The sequence below is a fragment of the Gallinula chloropus genome (genome assembly GCF_964237585.1).
Source record: "Gallinula chloropus genome assembly, chromosome: 18".
NCBI classification, from domain to species: Eukaryota; Metazoa; Chordata; class Aves; order Gruiformes; family Rallidae; genus Gallinula; species Gallinula chloropus.
The window spans coordinates 12,234,586-12,257,898 of record NC_140103.1 but is presented as its reverse complement, the minus strand read 5'-3'; the positions used below and the strand labels follow the sequence as shown (position 1 = coordinate 12,257,898).

General features: G+C 50.1%; 1 protein-coding gene across 1 annotated transcript; it reads right to left on the bottom strand.

Annotated features, from left to right (window-relative positions):
- Positions 1-1,801: 1,801 nt before the first annotated feature.
- On the bottom strand, positions 1,802-20,952 carry MAN1B1 (mannosidase alpha class 1B member 1; the record flags this gene model as incomplete). Its single annotated transcript, XM_084272524.1, has 13 exons — positions 1,802-2,445; positions 3,268-3,399; positions 3,702-3,899; positions 4,679-4,799; positions 6,798-6,988; positions 7,982-8,170; positions 8,785-8,933; positions 11,342-11,527; positions 15,818-15,927; positions 16,632-16,792; positions 17,828-17,964; positions 18,586-18,694; positions 20,812-20,952. The coding sequence occupies 13 exons, from the start codon at positions 20,950-20,952 to the stop codon at positions 2,242-2,244; spliced, it is 2,028 nt and encodes a 675-aa protein (XP_084128650.1). The 3' UTR covers positions 1,802-2,241.
- Positions 20,953-23,313: the final 2,361 nt, after the last annotated feature.

The following is a 23,313-nucleotide window of genomic DNA, read 5'->3' as shown; positions in this document are numbered from 1 at the left end:
CTTCTCTCCTTCCTTTAACTCACCATGAAAGGGGTTATTACCCTCAAGCCCATCATAAGGCAAAAGCAGTGGAACAGCCTCCCACAGACCCAGCTGTAGGGTGGATTAGATTGAGACCTGATCACTGGAAGGGTGTTGGTGAGCAGCTGTGTGCACCCCACTGTCTCAGGAGTCTCTGTCTCCACAGCAGGGCTGCACACAGGTGCAGTGCCTGAGGCTGAAGTGTGAAGGATCCACAGCAAAGTCACCACTCAGCACTTCAAGAGGAGCCACAACCACAGGCATGAGGCCCAGTGACACAGGTCAGGAGGGGCTGGGAGGGGCTCAACTCATCTTTTAAGGGTTCAATTTCTGCCAAAGCTCAGCTCCTCAGGAAGATGAGCCTGTCCCACCAACACTAACATGGAAGGAATTTCCTCCCACCTTTCAACAGCATTTTCTTTCTTGGCTGTTCTGTCAAGAAAAGTCCCACAAGGAGCAAACCAGTGGTGCAAAGGAGGCAGGTCCTGGGGAGCAACTGATCTTCAGGGCTCCTGGGGCACATGAACAGGAGGAACATTAACATTCTGCACAGGCTTGTCATGCCTTGCAAATCCCAGGGTCCCTCTGATGACAGGGAAAAGTTGCATTTAAATAAATAGTAAAATTTCTCCCTTTCCATCCCCCACCATTAGTCCCTGGAATGATAAATATGCTTTAAAAGACTTCAGTAGTGGTCCCAAGGGTGACTGCTGACTCCAGCACACTGAGCTGATCAGCATAAAACAAAGAAAGATGCATCTTACTTTATAAACACCATAAAATGCACATGGCCCCCCCCCAGCCACTGAAGCATGAACCATTTCATTAGTGCCATTTAGCAGCCCTAGGTTGAGAGGGGCCTGTACCTCACTGAACATGAGGGGAAAACAACCTCCTTAAGAAATATGGGCAAGCATATTTCTGAGAACTTCTACATTAAGACTGTCCAAGTAACTGCAACTCCAGAAGGAAAAGCACTACAGGAAGCTGATTTCCAAATGTATGGTTTAAAATCTGTTTGCAGTTACAAAGAGGAAAAATCCCAGGGCTCCAGGAAGATTCTTTAAGAAACCCCTTGGTCTGCTTTGTCTTCAAGCAACTTTCATGAATTCTACTGGGACCAAGAGCTGCTGGAATCTGTTCAGCCTGTTAACTGCTCTTAACACTTGTACCCAGAGTGCTCCTGAGGGAAAAACACAAAACAAAACCTGACAATTTCTCCACATTTCAATAAAGATGCTGACCACCAGGCCCCATGGTGTACAGCAGCAAGCTTGCTTTGAATCAACAAACACCTTCTAATGCAACACCTGGGCAGGAGGCTGGCTTAGAACTACACTCCTCACCTCACTCCTTCACCAGGCTTTCCCAGTGCCCAACCTCAGAGAGCAACTTTCAGTCAGAATACCTGAGTCTAACTGATGCAAACAGTATAAAAAACATGGGTGGGGTTTCTCTTGCATTTCACATTCTCTCCTGCATTCCTGCAGAGAAGTTAAAAACCTGCAATGCCTCTACACAATCATCTACAGCACACTGAGCCAAACCAGCAGCAAAATCCTCTTCCACCATTCATTCCACCCACAGCCTGTTCCAAGTGCTCTATGAAACTAAGACACTGCACAAGGGATGCTTTGCTGCCACTCTCTCCTTCCCAGCCTGAAGCAGCAGAGCTGGGTGGTTTGGAATGAGCTCAGAAGACCAGTAGCAATACTCACAGCTTTGCTTCTCACTACAGTTCCTTGTTTATTCCACTTCCCACCTGGAGCACTGTGGGTGCTGATGGAGGAACAGTGCTGTACAGAGGGTTTCAGTGAGTCCTGAACTGAGCAGAAACCTGCAGGCTGGTTCCCCCTCTGCAGGGACAGTCCTGTTGCTGTAAGACAACTTGTTGCATTCCTGCTATTTAATGAGTGTTTAGTAAGACTGACACAAGGGAGTTCTGGTTCCCCAGAGCCTCCTGAATGTCATGGTCCACACTACAGTTGCTCTCTGAACCTGGTCAGCAGTACCAGCTCAGAATGGCACAGCTTGTCCATCCCAGAACCAGGGATTCTCTTTAAGACTGACAGGACTTCTCCAAAGCAGAGATGCTTTTCCCATGGGTTGTGTTTAAGACAAAAATAAAAAGGTGCAATACAGCATCTCTCCTCAAACCCTGAAAAGTAAAGTGACTTGGAGATAAAAACACCCCCACTGGAAGGTGTGCTGGCACCCAGGCTATGCTGGCACCCAGATAGGGAGGGGGTGAGCTTCTGTGTTAAATACATATTTGTCAAGGTTGATCAAGTCAAGGTCATCTGAGAACAGCAGGAACATGTATTTAAGTGTTTCCCCAAGGAAGAAGCTCTCCATCTTATCTCGTGGCTCTGGATTGCTGGGGTTCTGGACGTTGTTAATGGAAGTGTAACCACCTGTAGGAACCTGGGCCAAAAAGAACAAACAACAACAACAACAAAGCAAAGTTTTTATGTGTTTCCAAAACCTGAAATAGTTTTCACTTCTTAACATCTAGATGCACTCAAGAGATAATAAGTGCTAGGAAAAAGATCCAGGTTTTTCACTTCAGACCTGGTTTTCATCCACATCTAAAACTGAAGCTATGGAAAGATCTCACTGCATTTCAAAAGAAGCCATCAGGATAAAAATGAAGCCAAATGTCCATTTCTGCTTCAGTTAAAGATGTGTCACAAAGAACATCTCCTGGAAGCTTCTGGACAAATGTAAAGTAACTAACTAATGCAAGTTCTACATCCAGGCTGGTCAAATACCTATTCTTTAGCCACCAGAGATAGTTAATGACCTGGCTTTTGGGGCACATCAGAGGGACACTGCCATGAGCACTGTCAGCAGAATTCATCTAATGAATCTAAAGATATCCTTTGGAAATGTTAATGCCAGTTGTGGGGAGCAGGGTTGGCAACCAAAGGGTTCTTTTTTAATCCAGAAGCCCTTCTCAGCTTCTGAATGCTTCAAAACACTGCAGAAAGGCTTCTAGTCAAGAAGGTACAGAGACACTTTGAGAGTCTGCATGTAGCTTCTGCTTTTTGCTTTTTAAACAGTGTCAATGCCAGCTATTGCCCTGAATGTACTAAGCAGTGTAGGTCAAACTGTAAGGCATGGCAGGAACTGAGTTTCTCTGTGTGTTCCTACAAATTACCCCACAGGTATTTGGAGACTCTTGAAAACCAGCAGGTTTCCAGGTTGGAGAAGCAGCCTGACAAGTTTGCTCTAAGATGACCTTACCCTTGTGTATTTATTGAAGTTCTGCAGGATTTCCCAGCCCCAGTCTTGATATTTCTTATCTCCTGTGAATCTGTACATATAAAAAAGGCTTTCCACAGTTTCTGGTCGCAGTAAGTTGTGCCTGTCTGCAGGCTGCAACAGGAAAAAAGAAAAGCAATAATAATTCCAACAGGGAATTTCCTCAAGGACACACAGAGGAAGGAAAACAGTGGCTCCCATCCACCCCAGAGAGGTCATTATGCACAACTGAGTTTCTAAATACACTACCAAGTTAATTAGGAACAGAGGCTAGGGTAGACCAAGAAAGCAAAGCAATAAAAGAACAAGCTGCTCCCCAACAAAGCACACCACCAGTGCCAGACTGGGAGTTTCAACAGCAGAACAGAGATACAGATGAACCATGGAATCACAGTTCAGGACAGGTAACTGTTCACCTTGATTTCCACATCTTTGTGGCCCTTTTGTGCATGAAGATTGAAGTGTACGATCTCTGGGCTCAGGCCTGTCTCTACTTGAGCATACATCTGGTAACAGGTTTCAATAAGGGCTTCAGCCAGTTTCATGTGATCAGCAGCCAGTCCATTGTGAGCTCCTAGTGCCAAAGTGCCAGGCAAAAAGCAAACCAAGTGATCCTGCAAGACAAGACAGCTTTTACTGGGGAGCTGTGTGCACCTCTCTGTCCCTGTGTGCATGTCTTTCCTTTTTCTTCCTCCTCCTGTGTCTTCCAGACACATTTTCAGGTACCAAGAACTGGAGTCAGCCACAAAAACCCAAACTCTGGAGAAGAGGGAGAGGTCAGCTGAAGGAGATGGTCATCATTTTCATCAGCCCCTGGCATTGCTGAGAGAGACACAACACCCACCCACCCATGCTATCTGCACTGGCATGAGATCTCTCACTGAAAGGTCTGAGGATGCATCTGCCACAATATGGATGGAGAAATTAAGAGCAGGGTGTTCAGATCAATGGATTATCCTACAACCACCAGGATACTGGTTTACTCAATAACCCCACCTGCAGGAAAAGAAACAAGGGTCATGAATGGAGAGAACCTTCCAGAATGACCAGATTTGCTTTTTCACCCAGTAATACAATATCAGATCACCTGCTGCTTCTGAAGGTAAATCTGGAAAGCCAGGTGTGTGAGTGTCCACACAGATTTTTGAATTATGGCAAATAAATAATACATAAAATAGCCATTGCCTCAAGGGTTTCAGACACTGGATTTCAGGAGCAAAACGGGGGGTTGGGGGGAAGAAAGAAAACTTGACTCCAGCACCAAAGTGTTCAGTATTACAGGGACATAAACAGAGTTACTGGAGTACCTCAAAGAGAAGTCCCCAGGTTTGCAAAGATGAGAAACTAGTTACTCAGTAGCTGTTGCTTTTTAAAATGCTGTTGTGCTTCTTACCATCTTGGCACTGAAATGGCCATGAGCAAGTTCTCCTACAAAAGTAAGCTGCTTGGGTTGTGATCTCTGAAGAAGATGCTTCTTCACTCCTTCTATGGCTCTCATGTAGTCTTCCAACAGTCTGTGAATTAAAGTAGTTCCCAGTTGGCTTCCACACACATTGAGAACATATTTAATCACAGCTGATGTTCAGCACAATCTTTTTAGATACAGTTATTTCAATCCAAAGACCAGTATTTAACCAGATGTGAAAACTGACACACACACACATCCCTCCCACCCCCCAAAATTCACCATCAACTGGACATTAATTAGCAACTGTTAAGATTTAGAAATACTAAGTTTACTTTTCAAGTAACCCTAAGTGTAACTATTAACAACAACCAACCCCAAATCTGTCTCTAGGCAGTACCCAGATACTATTTCAGAAATCCTTACAAGTACAGTAACTGAAATCCCAGAACATCTGGGCTGGTGGGGACCTCTTGGCAAGGCCTGCAAACTGACTTGGTAGAGATCACAGACTCACAGGGGTTGGAAGGGCCCTGGAGAGCTCCTGGGGTCCAACCCCCCTGCCAAAGCAGCTCCCCAGCTCATATTGCACAGGGCGGCGTCCAGACGGGGCTGGAATCTCTCCAGAGATGGAGACTCCACACCCCCTGGGCAGCCTGTCCCAGGGCTCCCTCACCCTCACTGGGGAAAAGTTCTTCCCCAGGTTGGTGGGGAACTTCCTATGCTCTGACTTGCAGCCATTGCCCCTTGTCCTGTCCCCACAGACACTGAAAAGGGGCTGCCCATTTCCCCTGCATCCCATTCTGAAGATATTGATAAACATGAATAAGGTCCCCCCTTAGTCTTCTTCTCTCCAGGCTGAACAGTCCCAGCTCCCTCAGCCTTTCCTCACAGGGGAGATGCTCCAGGCCCTTCAGCATCTCCGTAGCCTCCTCTGGACTCTCTCCAGGAGATCCCTGTCTTTTTTATCCCAGGGAGCCCAGCACTGGACACAACACTCCAGGTGGGGCCTGACCAGGGCAGAGCAGAGGGGGAGGATCCCCTCCTGTGACCTGCTGGCCACACTCCTCCTGATGCCCCCAGGATCCCATTGTCTCTCTCAGCCCCCAGGGCACACTGCTGGCTCATGGCCACCCTGTCACCCACCAGGACCCCCAGGTCCTTCTCCTCAGAGCTCCTCTCCAGCAGGTCACCCCCAGCCTGTCCTGATTCCAGCAGTTACTCCTTCCCAGGTGCCAGACTCTCCACTTGCTCTTGTTGAATTTCATCTGGTCTCTCCCTGCCCAGCTCTCCAGCCTGGCCAGGTCTCTCTGGATGGCAGCTCAGTGTCCTGCCTGTCAGCCACTCCTCCCAGCTCTGGATCATTGGGTACTTGCTGAGGGTGGATGCTGTTCCCTCACCAAGGTCATCACCAGATGCACCTGCTCTGATGCAAAGCCAAGCCTCAGAGAGGCACACTGTGCTCTTTATGCATTAAACCCCTCAACATGAACAAGTCCAGCATAAGTAGGTTATAAACAAAACCTGCTTGGACTTTTTGTCTTGTTTTGGAGGAAACCTTTTCCAGCATCTCTAATTCCTCTGCTCTTTGCAAACATTCTCTTCCCCATACCCAGTGCAGAGAAGAAAGAGAGACCTAAAGCAAGGTTTACACAAGCACTGAACTCTATGAAAAGTCATTCCTTTTGGATTAATTCTCCCACTTCAACCATCTTCTAGGATTCATCTTTCCCCAACAAACCCAGAGAAAACACAAGACACCATCAGGACTTCAAAAGTGTCTGATGATGCTCCACAGCTACTACAAAGACTTAGTTCTCTTCTATCACTCCTCACATCTGATGTGCTGAAAAAGAAACGTTTTCTGAGAAATTCTGAGGCTAAGCCTAACTCTGATGCTGTCTTTATATCAGGTTACCTCAGGTCCCTCTTGCTTGCTGTCCTGGTTTTGAGCTGGGATTAAAGCACACACTTGTTTGGAGCAACACCTGTATTATCAGTCGACTGTGGGACACTTACATTGGTTTTCTCCAAACACCACACTGCAACAGCAGGTTTTACAGCTCACATGACTCTCACACCACTATGAGGAGGGGAAACAACTTACTCATTTTCTTTTTTTCCCCCTTGAATCCATTGCTTGAGCAAATACTCATAGTAGCTGTCAGCTCTGGCTCCCAGAGTGTAGACACCCAAGTGAGTGAACTGCCCGCTGTTGGTGTTGATGAACATGGGCACTAGGCCATCGTTTTTCCCTGAGAGTGTGTGAACATGCTTCATCACCTCATCCACAGCTTTCTGCAAGAAAGAAAACAGCAAACAAATGACAGGTGTAAACCATGCAGTGACTAGCCAGTTACTCTGGCTAGTAACTTCAGGCTGACAACAAATGTTTAACTAACTGTTCTTCCTCAAATCAGCATCAGGGGCATCAAGTTCAGCTCAGGCACATATTAAATACAGGATTTCCAACGTTCTGGCTTTCCAAATGTGATGTTCTGGGTATATTTAACCATTTCCTTCAAGAAAGCCCACTCAAAAGCCACTACTATGGCACAGGACTATGATCTGACTCACTCATATTTGCAAAGTGTAGGTGCAACTAAAAACTACATGAAAATACAAGAGCCAAAAGGTCTTTAACTAACTGCCCTCTCCAACTCCTGAAATGTGGATACAGCTTAAAACACTAAAATAACATTACCAATTAAAAAGGAGAGTGGTAAACGTTCTTTTCTTTGGAATTACTGTTATTTCAACTAACTTTTCCTTGTTCTGACAGACCCAACTCTAGTGAGTCCCATTTCAGTCCCCTGGATGGCAACAGCAAGGTTTTGTATTTCACATTTGGCCAAGTGAATCAAGAAACTCCCCCCAGAGTTCTAAGAAAGGCCCAGCTCCACAGGCTGCTACTGAGCTCAGTGTTTCTTCACATTCAGATAACCCAGTGCCAAACAAACACGTCATTGAGAAAAGCTGAGGAGCTGGGGAGGGTGGGGGTGGTGTTTGGTTTCGTTCTGTTGTGGTTTGGATGTGGGTTGGTTGGGTTTTTTAAAAATCAAAAACTGTTCCTGAGGGGGAAAAGTCATTCTTGACCTCCACAGCTCTTTTTTTGGTATTTAAAAAAAATCACTGGAATTCCTTTTGTTGCTTTTCCTTCCCTCCTGTAGAGTTTAGCAACTCATTTAACACCACTCAGAGATTACAGAAGCCACCTGTATGGATGGAGAAACAGTGATGGTGCTGCAGAGAGGTGGAAAAGGAGAAAAATACTGACTGATTCTTCCCTACCTGGAATTTGTCATCTCCAGTGAGCCGAGAGAGCTCCCTGAACTCCAGCTGGATGCTGGTCACCTCTGCCACGGTGCTGTCAGACGTCCAGCGGGGCGGGTGCGCGGTGCCTCGGCCAATGTTGACATCAGAATATGGGATCTTGGAGGGGGTTTTGAATGCTGGCATCAGCCTGTTCCCAATGTCTTTCTAAAGAAACCCCAAGGGCACAGGACAGAACACCAAACACAAACATTAAACACACACACACTCCTCATACACCCCTTCAGATTTTCCTTCAGCAAGCAAACAATATAAAAGAGAAAACAGCAGCTCAATTTTAGATGGTGCAAGAACAGCAAGCATTGAAAAGCCATGGATTTATTCATGGTAATGTATGCAGAGTGTCTACTTTGCCCCTGGTATTGCATGCCTCCTTTGAGCCAGCCATCCCTATGCAACATGAGCTCACTCTGAATTCACTGACTGCACCTAGCTAAGCCAGAGAGGAGGCTGGTACTGTTAACACAAAGGGCAACAAAAGAGAACTGTTCTTTTTCTCCAACTATTTATTTCATCTTTTATTTCATGGGTATTATTATGGTCAGCTCTTCAACAACAGAACAGGTATACAAGAGTAAAACACAGAAAGAGAGCAAACAGCAGTGTGGTCTTAAAAGATTAACAGGAAATCCTTTTTCTAGAGACTTCAAATATGAAACTGTTTCAAAGCAGAAACATGGAATTTTCCCATGAATCTTCCCCTCAGCTTTATCCAACATGAAATACATGATCTGGTTTCGTTTGTAAGACTAGTGACTCACAGCTTTCTCCAGGAAGAGGCTGTCTCCAGAGAAGTGGTAGGTGCTCAGCAAGCCCCCCAGGATACGGATAGTGGTCTCAAAGAGGTTCACATCCACGTTTTTATCAAACACTAAATTGTCTGCTACCCATTTCCTTGCTTCTTCAAACTCTGCAAAGTATAAAAGGTAGTTCAGTTAGGAACTTCTGGTGTGTTCCAACAACTAGAGGCATTAGTACTCTTTGTATCCATGACAGCTACTTGTAGGTTAAGACTAGAACAATTAACACATGCTGGGAGAAGTTTGACTACCATTGGTTTAATCCTTATGTGAAAGTTCTCAGTAGTCTAAAAGAAAGAAGAAATGGAGGAATTCTTTATTATAATACTCAGAAATTGAGATATTTTAAGTTCATCCTGTCAGACAATCAGTTACATTTCCACAAGAGCCTCTGGAACTTTTTAATTCAATGTTTTCAACCCCAAAGCTGTTATCTACCAAGGTAACAAGGCACATTCTCAGTTAACAGCCATGAAGCCATTGGCCTATCAACACCCTGGGTAGACTGCCTCCTGCTTTAGCACTTAACCCATAAAATCCCAATAGTCTTCATTTTTTTCCCCCCACAGAAACAAAAATGATGTTTTATCCCAGTACTACCTCAAAAAGGGCTGTAAAAAAAAACCCCAACAATTTAGATTCAAGACTGCAGCAGCTGCATCACTCCAGCGACCCCTCTGCATCCCTCCCCCAGCGACCCCTCTGCATCCCTCCCCCAGCGACCCCTCTGCATCCCTCCCCCAGCGACCCCTCTGCATCCCTCCCCCAGCGACCCCTCTGCATCCCTCCCCCAGCGACCCCTCTGCATCCCTCCCCCAGCGACCCCTCTGCATCCCTCCCCCAGCGACCCCTCTGCATCCCTCCCCCAGCGACCCCTCTGCATCCCCCCTCCAGTGACCCCTCTGCATCTCTTCCCCAGCGACCCCTCTGCATCCCTCCCCCTCTGACCACTCTGCATCCCTCCCCCTCTGACCACTCTGCAGAACAACAGCTGCTTCCCAAAAGGGAAAGGTTTTCCACAGGAGATTAGCTCTAAAAAAACACCCCAATTCTTCTGTGTCCTCCTAAGGAAAAGCACCACGGGTGGTGGGGAAATCCTGGGCTGAGGAACCACAGGGAAGTCTCTGCTGTCAGACAGCAACACTGGCTGCCAGTACAAGGGTAAAGGGCAAGTTCTTCCACACAAGCATTAGCCTGCAAGAGCTGATAGGAAAGATGAGCAACCTCAAACAACACTTTCATTCAAACAGCATTTGTTATTCAGAAGCAGCCCCAAGAGCCAAGAGCACAAGAACTGCTAGAAAACATGGAGAAGCCTTCAGGAAGAGCCCATTTTCAACACATCTGAATTACTAAAAATGTATTTGAAAAGCTCTGTGCAGTTCACCAGGAGTGTTTTATGGAAAAAAAAACCACCCAGCACACTGTCAGCTTGATGAATCTTCAAGACAGCCTGCTCAGACCTGCTGCAAACACAGGACATGGGGATTTTGTTTCATTTCATACTTTCTATAGACTTCAAAAGGTAGAAGACATAGAACCATGGAGACTTTGACTGCTTATTGTCCCATAGTAGCAGCTCTGTCCTTCCTATCTTGACAGAAAAAAAACCCCTGCATGATTCCCAGCTCTGACAACTTACCAATCTGCAAAGGTGAAACAGGCACAGTCCCAGAAATGTTTTACCACCACTAAAAAACCAAACACAACCCCCCCACACACAACCAAACAAAACAACTCTTAAACCCTGATTAAGCCAGAAGTTTTGCAAGGGAATTGCAGATTTTTTTCCCTGTTTTTTTAAGTGTTTGAAAATGTTCTGACAGAGCCACTGCAAGAGTAACAGAATGAGAGTGGAGACTGAGCAGCTCAGGGAAGAGGTACTGAACCCTTTCAGAAGGTACTGATTCCTTTCAGAAACAACCTCCTTCAATGCAGATAGGAAATACCCAACATTAGGTATAATAAAACACAACCTAGGAGCCAACTCTGTAAGACTGATGGGGAGAAGACCTACCTTTATCATGAGCCAGGTCCTTTTGGTTCCAAGAGGACCAAGGGCTTCAGTACAGGCACAAAAATCAGATGGCAATAGATACACAGTGGCCACATCTACCAGAACTGAGGGATTAATTAATGGAATAATAAATCCATCCATTAATTAATACAAAAATAAATTCCTCAATTTATTAATTCCACTAAGTGATGTACATCATAAATCCATGTTAATTAGTGGATTTCTTAATCCATTCCTCAGTTTAGGCAGGTATGTCCATTATTATGGGCAATAGGACATTCCCAAAAAAAACCCCCCTGTGTCCTTTAATCTAGTTGTGGGGGTTTTAAGATTTATTTTCATACCTACTGGAGCATGTGTATTTACCATCAAGAGGAAAACTAGTTACTCATCACACATAACAAATATTCCCCTCAAAGATTTCTGACCATGTGCTGCTGAGAGAGAAAAGAAGGAGTTAGTGATGAGGAGAAAAAAACAACTGGGGGTGGAGGAAATTACCTTCTTTTAAGCCCAAAATCCACATGGTATCCAAGGCATCGATTAAGGTAAGCCCAAGGCCAAACCACTCACTGTAGGACTTGGACAGTGGCTTCAGCTCATCGTGACCCCAGGCATAATCCTTGTAGCCTTTCCAGGCGTGGCGGAACGCCTGGACCACAGCCAGCTGCCGGTCAGTGATGGGCACTGCAAGAGGACAACAGCACCGTGCTCAGCACCCCTGCAGGGCAGCTCAGCAAAGGGCATTTAGGGTGCATTCTGCCCAAAGTAAACTGTCTTCCTAACTAAACAGGCAGGGTCATGGGGAAAAAACCCCCTCAGGTTATTTTCAGTACAGCCTTTCCTCTTTGGAATAACCAGTCAGGGCTGCTGGTCAGCAGTTCAGCCAAATGGAAATGGTGGGGGGAAAGGAAAGGGGGCTGGGGGGGGAAGGAAAGCGTTGGGGGGGGAAGGAAAGCGTTGGGGGGGGAAGGAAAGCGTTGGGGGGGGAAGGAAAGCGTTGGGGGGGGAAGGAAAGCGTTGGGGGGGGAAGGAAAGCGTTGGGGGGGGAAGGAAAGCGTTGGGGGGGGGAAGGAAAGCGTTGGGGGGGGGAAGGAAAGCGTTGGGGGGGGAAGGAAAGCGTTGGGGGGGGAAGGAAAGCGTTGGGGGGGGAAGGAAAGCGTTGGGGGGGGAAGGAAAGCGTTGGGGGGGGAAGGAAAGCGTTGGGGGGGAAGGAAAGCGTTGGGGGGGAAGGAAAGCGTTGGGGGGGAAGGAAAGCGTTGGGGGGGAAGGAAAGCGTTGGGGGGGAAGGAAAGCGTTGGGGGGGAAGGAAAGCGTTGGGGGGGAAGGAAAGCGTTGGGGGGGAAGGAAAGCGTTGGGGGGGAAGGAAAGCGTTGGGGGGGAAGGAAAGCGTTGGGGGGGAAGGAAAGCGTTGGGGGGGAAGGAAAGCGTTGGGGGGGAAGGAAAGCGTTGGGGGGGAAGGAAAGCGTTGGGGGGGAAGGAAAGCGTTGGGGGGGAAGGAAAGCGTTGGGGGGGAAGGAAAGCGTTGGGGGGGAAGGAAAGCGTTGGGGGGGAAGGAAAGCGTTGGGGGGGAAGGAAAGCGTTGGGGGGGAAGGAAAGCGTTGGGGGGGAAGGAAAGCGTTGGGGGGGAAGGAAAGCGTTGGGGGGGAAGGAAAGCGTTGGGGGGGAAGGAAAGCGTTGGGGGGGAAGGAAAGCGTTGGGGGGGAAGGAAAGCGTTGGGGGGGAAGGAAAGCGTTGGGGGGGAAGGAAAGCGTTGGGGGGGAAGGAAAGCGTTGGGGGGGAAGGAAAGCGTTGGGGGGGAAGGAAAGCGTTGGGGGGGAAGGAAAGCGTTGGGGGGGAAGGAAAGCGTTGGGGGGGAAGGAAAGCGTTGGGGGGGAAGGAAAGCGTTGGGGGGGAAGGAAAGCGTTGGGGGGGAAGGAAAGCGTTGGGGGGGAAGGAAAGCGTTGGGGGGGAAGGAAAGCGTTGGGGGGGAAGGAAAGCGTTGGGGGGGAAGGAAAGCGTTGGGGGGGAAGGAAAGCGTTGGGGGGGAAGGAAAGCGTTGGGGGGGAAGGAAAGCGTTGGGGGGGAAGGAAAGCGTTGGGGGGGAAGGAAAGCGTTGGGGGGGAAGGAAAGCGTTGGGGGGGAAGGAAAGCGTTGGGGGGGAAGGAAAGCGTTGGGGGGGAAGGAAAGCGTTGGGGGGGAAGGAAAGCGTTGGGGGGGAAGGAAAGCGTTGGGGGGGAAGGAAAGCGTTGGGGGGGAAGGAAAGCGTTGGGGGGGAAGGAAAGCGTTGGGGGGGAAGGAAAGCGTTGGGGGGGAAGGAAAGCGTTGGGGGGGAAGGAAAGCGTTGGGGGGGAAGGAAAGCGTTGGGGGGGAAGGAAAGCGTTGGGGGGGAAGGAAAGCGTTGGGGGGGAAGGAAAGCGTTGGGGGGGAAGGAAAGCGTTGGGGGGGAAGGAAAGCGTTGGGGGGGAAGGAAAGCGTTGGGGGGGAAGGAAAGCGTTGGGGGGGAAGGAAAGCGTTGGGGGGGAAGGAAAGCGTTGGGGGGGAAGGAAAGCGTTGGGGGGGAAGGAAAGCGTTGGGGGGGAAGGAAAGCGTTGGGGGGGAAGGAAAGCGTTGGGGGGGAAGGAAAGCGTTGGGGGGGAAGGAAAGCGTTGGGGGGGAAGGAAAGCGTTGGGGGGGAAGGAAAGCGTTGGGGGGGAAGGAAAGCGTTGGGGGGGAAGGAAAGCGTTGGGGGGGAAGGAAAGCGTTGGGGGGGAAGGAAAGCGTTGGGGGGGAAGGAAAGCGTTGGGGGGGAAGGAAAGCGTTGGGGGGGAAGGAAAGCGTTGGGGGGGAAGGAAAGCGTTGGGGGGGAAGGAAAGCGTTGGGGGGGAAGGAAAGCGTTGGGGGGGAAGGAAAGCGTTGGGGGGGAAGGAAAGCGTTGGGGGGGAAGGAAAGCGTTGGGGGGGAAGGAAAGCGTTGGGGGGGAAGGAAAGCGTTGGGGGGGAAGGAAAGCGTTGGGGGGGAAGGAAAGCGTTGGGGGGGAAGGAAAGCGTTGGGGGGGAAGGAAAGCGTTGGGGGGGAAGGAAAGCGTTGGGGGGGAAGGAAAGCGTTGGGGGGGAAGGAAAGCGTTGGGGGGGAAGGAAAGCGTTGGGGGGGAAGGAAAGCGTTGGGGGGGAAGGAAAGCGTTGGGGGGGAAGGAAAGCGTTGGGGGGGAAGGAAAGCGTTGGGGGGGAAGGAAAGCGTTGGGGGGGAAGGAAAGCGTTGGGGGGGAAGGAAAGCGTTGGGGGGGAAGGAAAGCGTTGGGGGGGAAGGAAAGCGTTGGGGGGGAAGGAAAGCGTTGGGGGGGAAGGAAAGCGTTGGGGGGGAAGGAAAGCGTTGGGGGGGAAGGAAAGCGTTGGGGGGGAAGGAAAGCGTTGGGGGGAAGGAAAGCGTTGGGGGGGAAGGAAAGCGTTGGGGGGGAAGGAAAGCGTTGGGGGAAAGGAAAACCCAACCAAAAAAACCCCTGCAAATAAGACAATAGAAGAACCCCAACCAGATGCACAGCTGTTAGGTAAGTATCACTGAAGTTCAAAGACCTGTAAACTGAGAAATTCCAGGATTAAGATTGCTTAAATCAACTGTAATTCACCTGCTGAATGCATAAGCTTAACTCTATGATTATCAGGTAATTCACCATATGGTATTTTTTTCTTCACATTCCCTGTCTCATTCATTGTTACCTGGCTCAACTGAAATTCAGTTATATAAACTTATTTCTCTTGAACATTTTATTTAATACAAAAAAGAAAAAAGGAAGAAAATTCACATTCCCATCTTTTCCCCTGGCTCTACTGAAACTCTTGTTCACCACTGGCCATCATGTTGAGCTCATGTTACACATCCAGCAGGGAACTTTCAAGCCCTTTAGCTGGAAAATCTGCAAAACCATCAAGATTTCTAGACTGGGAAACACCAAGCAGCATCACTAACCCCATGTATCTGAAGCTGGGCAGAGGCAAATACATCACATGGTAATATGCTGCTTTTCTCAGGTCAGAATGTCCTCGTGTGAGCCTAGAACAGACAAGCTCTTCACTCCACAAGGACAGCAAGAGCAAAAACAGCTTCTACAGCTTTATGGGGAGCCTTAAAACTGGTCCAGTTGGATTCAGGGAGGAAATGACTTTCTCTGTATTTGCAGAGCAAAAGGAAAGCCACTGCTGACAGAGGAAGCTGTCTTTATCAAGGCCTTTAGGCTGTCCTCTCCTGGAAGGAGGACAAGCAATGTCTGCCTCCTCCCAGAGGCATTTCAAAGGCTTAGCACAAACATTTATTTTTAAATTCTGAAGACTAACAGGCTTAAAGGCTGCCACTGTGGAATGCTGATGGTCTTGGTTAGATTCATAGATGTGTGTGGGGAGGTGTACTGGTTTCATCTGGGTACTAACTGGTATGGGGCTGGTTTGGGTTTGTGCTGAAACAGTGCTGCTGTCCCAGGGATGCTTCCATCCCTGCTGAGCAGTGCCCACAGGAATGTCTTTCCTGCTCCTCACATCACTCCACCTGCAAGTAGCTGGGGGTGTACAAGAAGATGGGCAGGCACACAGCCAGGACAGCTGACCCCAGTGCCCCAAGGGATGTTCCACACCACAGGACATCATGCACAGCACAGAAAGCTGGGGGAAGAAGGGAACATTTGGAGTGATGACATTTGTCTTCCCAAGTAAACGTTAACCATGGTGGAGCCCTGTTGTCCTGGGGATGGTTGAATCCCTGATTGCCAAGGGGATGTGGGGAATTCATTCCTTGCCTTGCTCTGCCTCTATGCACAGATTTCATTTTACTTACTCAACTGGCTTGATGTCAACCCCCAAGTTTCACCTTTACCCTTCTGGTTCTCCTCCCCATCCTGCCATGGGGAAAAGCAGCAAGCAGCTGCATGGGGTTAGGTGTCAGCTGGGGTAACATCACCAGAGGAGGAATTGCACAACTTCCACTACAAAAGTGAACAGAAATCAAAGTATCATTAACTATGCTGCTTACCTGGTTCCTTCTGGTCTTCAGCTTCCACAGATGAAGGTTTTTCTGGTTCTCTTATTTTACTAGATGGAGGTTCAGTGCTTTGGTCAGGTTCTATCACTGCTCCTCTCCAGCTGAAAATCCAAGGGACTGTGATTAAGACTTAATTTGGTCACAAAGTCATGCAAATGAGGGAACTTATCTCTGCATTTCTTTTTTTGCTTATGATACTTTGATTAAACAGGAGTTGGATTTTGCATCAAGTATCAAAATAACTACATTGTGCACTAAATAATTTTACTTTTCAAAGAAAGAAATTTGCACCAGAGAAATTTTACTGGATTAAGAATCTTTGGATCTTTAAGGTTGGAAACAACCACTAAGAGCATCAGGTCCAACACCACCATGTGAACTAAACCATGTCCTGGAGTGCCACATCCATATGTTTTTGCATCCCTCCAGGGATGGAGACTCCACCACCTCCATCCGCAGCCCCTTCCAATGCCCAACAACCCTCTCTGGGAAGGAATGTTTCCCAACATCCAATCTAAACCTCCCTGGCACAACTTGAGACCACTTCCTCTTGTCCTATTGTTAGTTATTTGGGAGAAGAGACCAACTCCCCCCTCACTGCACCCTCCTTCCAGGTAGTTGTAGAGAGTGACAAGGTCTCCCCTGAGCCTCCTCTTCCCCAGGCTGAACATCCCCAGTTCCCTCAGCCCCTCCTCATCAGACTTGTGCTCCACACCCCTCCCAGTTTTCACCCCAACATCCAGTGGATCTTGGGGAGGGCACTGCTGAGGACAGCAACACTGCAGCTCTCTGGAATCATTACTACCTGATAACAGATTTCTCTGTTTTCTCCTCTCTATTGGTCTGGTCTGGCTCTTCAGCAGCCCTGCTGGTATCATGCTGGGCCTTCAGCCTCACATCCCTCCACGGTGCCTTGATCTGGAGGTGGGAAGGGCCACGCTGAGCACGAGGTGGCTTTGGCAGCTTCTGAGAGCATCAAGAAGAAAAACTGTGCTTACAGTGCTGCAGAGATGGCAAAACCTCAAACCAGAGATTTCAGTGTTGAACATAACTTCAAATAAACCTTTCTCTGCTATCATACAGCCTGGGAGTTCTGCCCTGAAGGGAAGGTATGTTGAAGACCTTGAGGGTTTTGTTTATTCTAAACTTTTGGTAAATTTACCCAGATGTTAAGTTTACACTGATAAATGACCTTTAAAATAGCTCTACTGCTACTAGATATTAATTTAGCACAAGGCAGTGCCAAAGGATTGTAAGGATACTGGATTCCATTTTCCTAGGCACAGGAATTTTTTACTGGAATTAGCAAAAAGCATACAAGGAAAAGACAAAGCTTCCACAATGCAGCGTTAGGTAACACCCAGAATCACTGTGCAGTAACACATGTGCATCTGTGCATGATGAGAGAAAGATTTCATACTAAATTTCACATTCATGAACTGGAAATCACAAAACTCATGAGGCAAATACCTGGAGAGCACCACAGTAATCCCATTAATACACACCACCAGTTCACTTTTCTTTACCATCACCCCCACACCCTCAAAAACCCACCCATCTGTTCCACTTGCTGCTGCTTAACAAGCTACCAAAGAAGCTGTTCCAGTTCAGCTGTCTGTGTCCTGCATCTCATAGTCAGCCACAAGTCTACCTGGGCCCTCACAACAGCAAGACTGACACCCAGAGCACTCAAAGTCCAAACAAATGAGTCACAAAAGGAAAGTGAAGCCCCAAGTAAAGGAGTCACTGTGACCCAAAGTCTCAGGGCTCACAGTGTTATCAGTGATGAAGAAGCAGCATGCTGAACACACTTAGATAAAAAAGGTAAAGCCAAGAAATACTGCAGCAAAGCCCTTTGGTTAGAGGAGAGAATTCTACCCAGAGCAGGCTTTTATTGCAAATTATAACTCCTTTCTCCTCAACAACTGTTGGAACCAAGCCCTGTTTGCAGCTTTCACAAACTCTCTGGTCCCTTGTTAAACCCATTTCTTCTCATAGTACCTGTGGTGAAAGCTCTGGGTGTTCTCCAAGATTGGCATCTGCTTTCTTGGGTGCTGGGAGAACGACTGGATTTGCCAGCTTTAATGCAGGAATTTCTGGTTCTGTTCTCTGATCATCCAGGGCTTTGTCTGTTAGACCTAGACACACAAAACTGCTCATCACCAGGAAGCAACAGGTCAGGCTCCAGCTAAGAACTTGTTAACAGTTTGTGCCATTCCAATACTAGATGAACTAGATGTTTCCAGCCACAAAACACTGATAACTGCTTATTAGCTGCAGAGTCTTTTGGTATTACCACTCTCCCTGTTAAAACACACATGCTTATTTTTTTAATTGTTGTTTTAGCTTCTCAATAAGGGTGCTAAAATGATATCAAATCTCAATGTGCCTTGGTATTGCAGAAAAGCTTGGAATTGCTAACCTGAAGGACAATAAAAAACCAAGAAAAAGGCTATCTTACTCTACTGTTTAGGTTCAGGCCACCAATATCTACATAGAAACACAATTTAAAATAACCAAAACACTCACAGCCTCCAAATCTTACCTCAAACAGAAGGCTGCTCTAGCCACAATAAACAGGAATAAGAAGAATCTTTCTGCTTGAGCAGAAATAAGTCCCTGAAGCACGTCCCATAAAACCACCTCACAACTGTGCTCTAAGGGGTGTAACACCCAGTCAATGAAACTTAAAGCCAGTTGTAAGAGCTACAACAGCTGCTGGAAACACAGGTCACACTGTGAGTTGGAAGAACACCTACCTTTCCATGGCTCCCCCAGGCTTGCATAGGAAAGGGCCCCACAGACTGCCAGGAAGGCAAAGAGGAAGAGGATCACGCTGCGCTGCAGGCGAGACAGCTGCTTCCATTTCTTCAGAAGCCAGAAAAGAGGAAGAACCTTTCATTAACAGCCTGCTCAGTCCAACACACACTTACTGCTTCAGTCAGGTTTGATTTCACCCCCTTTCCAGCTGCAGACATCCATGTCTTAGTTGCTTTGATGACAGAGGAATACCACACACTAGCTTACAGCACCACAGCTACTTGCTGCCAAGGCTCCCAGAGAGCATCACCCACAGTGTGCTGATTTCCAGCACAACCTTCACTGGCTGTCCTGCAACTGCTCAGATATCCACTGTGAAATAAGGCAAAAAAGGCTCTTTCCTCCCTTCTGGCTCAGCAGGTGCTGCAGAGCACACATGCAAAGCAAGAAAGGAGGAGAAAGCAGCAGGAAACCTGCAAATGTTACTGCAGGAAGGATGAAAGGCTCAACGTCAGCTAAGCAGCAGCTCCTGGGCAAGGAAAGCCAGGCAGCCTCTGACAAACCTATCTGGGTTTGTCCCACAGAGCAGGTCTCAGCTTTCCCAGATAAAGCCATGACATGAAAATGAAGTGACCCAACAGAACAATGAACACAACGAAATCACAGTGTTTTCAATCTCAGTCCTGGGCCAAAAATATGTGTTTAAAATTGAAGCATATACAAACACACACACACCCCCCAAAGTCAGAGGGCAAATGCTGCATCAGCCAGAGAGAGAAGGCTCCTCTATTCCTCCATTTAGAGAGAGCAAGCAGTGGAGTTACAAAACTAGGAAAGTTAATGTTTAACAGCCCTATCAGAATTCACCAGAGCAGCATTTTGGTTTTAAGTCCTGGTTTCAGCACACAGAGTGGGTGCCTCACTGCCAGTGCTACAGCTGGGAACGACCAGCAGTTTCCTACAGACCTCTCTGCACCCCACAGCCCTTCCAGATGCCCTCAGCCTCCCAGTAACAACCAGAAGCTGCGACTGCCTCGGTGAAGAACCATCCACGAGTTTACACTGCTGGAGCCTCAGAGCACACGTGTCCTGTTTTCCTCCCACACTGCTACAGTACAGTTACCAGGGGTGTCCAGGGGTGTACACAGCTCCAACACGATGCCAGGTGCTGATCCCACTCCTGCATGGCCAACTGTTCACCTTCCCCCAGCTGCTCTGTGCTGGAAGCCCAGCAGTGCTGCTTCCTCGGGGTAGGATGAGGCAGAAGCACTACCTGCAGTGTCTTAGGGTGGGCAGGGATGGGGTACAGGAATACCTGAGGGCATTCACCACCATCTGAGTGGGGTTTTTTTCTGACTAGGGATAAAAGGAAGGGTGTCCCATCTAACATGAAAGGAACTGTCATGCTGTGTCCCTCAGCAACTTCTTCACAGAATCATAGAATCATAGAATGGTCTGGGTTGGAAGGGACCCCAAGGATCATAGAGCTCCACAGGCTTCAACTGACCTCTGTACACCTCTGTAGGTGGCCATACCTCACCTCCTCCTGCTTGGAACATCCCTGCCCCTCCAGCCCAAGACCCCCACCCAGTAGAGCCATGTGCCCCCAAGCAGACATGAGGGTTCCTTCCTGCCAGAGCCCCTCCAGCCAGCCTTCCCACAGCAAGCAGGGCAGAGAAAGTGACACCCCTGCCAAGCTCTACAAGGGGGGCAAAGGCACAAAGACCAAACCTCCCCCCCTTCCATCCCCCCCCCAGTACTCCGGAGAGGGGGGGGGGGCCATCCCCTCAGACTCACATACCACCCCTCCAGCAAAGCATCACTCACGAGAACTAAGCCAGGACTCAGAGCACCCTCAGCCCCCCTCCACGGGCCACACTCCTCCAGCGAGGCAGAGCCGCCAGCTGAACGCTTTCGAGCTTCCCCCTCCCTCCCTCCCCAAAGCCCCGGGCATCCCCCGGGTCGAGTGGCCCAGCTTCGGGCCCCTCCCCAGCGCCGAGCCACCGGTCGCTACCCCACAGCCCGGCCCTCCCCACAGCCCGAGGCTCCCTCAGCAGCAGCTCCCCCCCCTCCCCCCCAACCCCAGGCCGGGTACCTCACGGCCCGGAGCCCCCCCCGGCCCTCCCCATAGCCCGAGGCTCCCTCAGCAGCAGGTGTCGTCCCCCCCCCCAACCCCAGGCCGGGTTCCCCCCGCCTCACGGCCCGGAGCCCCCCCCCCCCCTCACCCGCCAGCAGGAGCGGCGCCTCCAGGCCTTGCTGTTATTGTAGCCGCCGGGCCCCCCCGCCTCCTCCGGGCTGAGGGTGACGGAGATGAAGTCCCGTCGCGGCGGCGAGGGAGCGGCGGCAGCGGCAGCAGCCGAGTACATGTCAGCGCCTCAGGGGCCGCGATCCGCCCGCCCGCCGCCCAGCGCGCCGGCCGCCATGATCCCCGCGCCTCGCTGCCCCGAGCCGCACGGAGCAGCCGCTTCCGGGTGCCGCTGCGGCCCGGCAGCGCTTCCGGGACTCCGCCGCGCCCCTAGCAACAGCCGCGGGAAGGGGGAGAGGCGGGGGGGAGGAGCGCGGAGCTCCGCCGCTTTACCGCGGGCTGCGGCCGCCCCGCGACACCCCGCCGAGCTCTCGGCGTCGGGCTCGCCCCGAGTCAGGGCAGGGCCTTCGGGTGGAGGCGGTTCGCGGCCCGTCTCACCCGCTCGGAGAGAGCTTCGGCCCCCGGGTGAAGGTTGAGGCGCAGCCCCAGCTCCCCCCACCCCCTCCGCCTCCCGCCCGGCTCGGAGAACAACGTGCGGGCAAGGCCGCGGCACCAGCCTGGCACCGAGAGGAGCGGCTGAGGCACCGTTGCTCCTTCGGCCGGCACAGCCGAGGAGACCCGGCCTGGCTGCTGCCTCCCGGAGAACCCCCGCTGCACCGCGCAGAGTCCCCGGGCCGGCAACACGGAGCCGCAGGCCCAGAGCTGGCAGCTGCCTCTTGTGAAAAGCACCTCACACAAACCCTGCCCTCAGCCGGCACGGAGGGCTGGTGCCCAGCAGGACCCGCTTGTCCCTCACACCCCTCCCCTCACCTGCTTCCCTTGATCGCTCCCTGTGCCAAAAGCTCTCTGCCCCTTCCCTGGGGAGGAGCGCTGGTGGGGGAGGGACACACCCCACACAGCCAGGCCCACAGCCTGCCTGGCTCTGGAGTAACCATCGCTCCTGTTCAGGTCTGTGGTGCAACGGGAAGAAGCCTTGAAGCAGCTGACTTCAGACTCATAGAATCTTAGAATCCCAGACTGGTCTGGGTTGGAAGGGACCCCAAGGATCACAGAGCTCCAACCCCCTGCCACAGACAGGGACACCAACCTCCAGGCCTGGAGCTACACAAGGTTGCCCAGGGCCCCATCCAACCTGGCCTTGAACACCCCCAGGGATGGGGCACCCACCCCCTCTCTGAGCAGCCTGTTCCAGCCCCTCACCACTCTTTCTGTAAAAAACTTCCCCCTAATATCTAATCTAAACCTTCCCTCCTTCAGCTTTAGTCCATTCCCCCTTGTCCTGCCATTATCTGCTCTTTTAAAAAGTCGAATCCCCTCCTGTTCCTCTGCTCCCTTCAGGGACTGGGAGGCTGCAGTGAGGTCCCCCCACAGCCTTCTCTTCTCCAGGCTGAACAAGCCCAGCTCCCTCAGCCTCTCTTTGTAGGGCAGGTGCTCCAGCCCTCTGATCATCCTTCTGGCCCTCCTCTGAACCCTCTCCAACAGTTCTACATCCTTCTTGTATTGAGGGCCCCAGATCTGGACACAGGACTCCAGCTGGGGCCTCAGGAAGGCAGAGCAGAGAGGGACAATCCCCTCCCTGTCCCTGCTGCCACCCCTCTGCTGATGGAGCCCAGGATCCCATTGGCCCTACGAGCTGCAAGAGCGACTGCTGCTGGAGCTCCCCAGTAGCTCTTCTCCCAGTCTGTATCTGTGTCTGGGATTCCTCCAGCCCAAGTGCAACACCTGACACTGGGCAGTGTTGAACCTCATTAGGTTCCCCCAGTCCCATCTTTCCAGCCTGTCAAGATCCCTCTGGATGGCTCCTTTCCCTCTGGGGTGTCAACCACACCACTCATCTTGGTGTCATCTGCAAACTTGCTGAGGGTGCACTCAATTCCATCATCCATGTCACTGATAAAGATGTTAAAGAGCACCGGTCCCAAGACAGAGCCCTGGTGGACCCCGCTTGTCACCGGCCTCCACCTGGACACAGACCCATTGACCACCCCCCTTTGACTATGGTCTGTCAACCAGTTTCTTATCCACTGGATGCTCCACCCATCAAATCCACATCCCTCCAATTTAGAGATGAGGATGTGTGACTCCTGCTTTACGTCCTGGCTCTGAGCTCACCCTTCAGCTGTGCTCTATCCAGCTCACACTCATCATTTCAGCCTTTAAATCCACACTAGATTTCCAGAGAAACTGAAAATTGGGTGTTTCTCTGAGAATTTAATCATTAGGGGAAAAAACAAACTAAGGAAGCAAACAATTCCAGTAGATACAGACACAGGGCGTCTAGAAAATCAGGGAGGAGCAATCTAACAGAAGCCTGAAGCATGCATTCAGTTTTAGCTTTTATTTTCCTCTCACAGGGAGCTACTGAATACATTTAAACCCCCCCAGGGACCTTTCACACAGGTTCCAAGGGAGAAACATGGGGTGAAAACAGGTACTTGAGAAACAGCTTTTGCTGGGTTCAACACTAAAGCTCCAGAAGAGA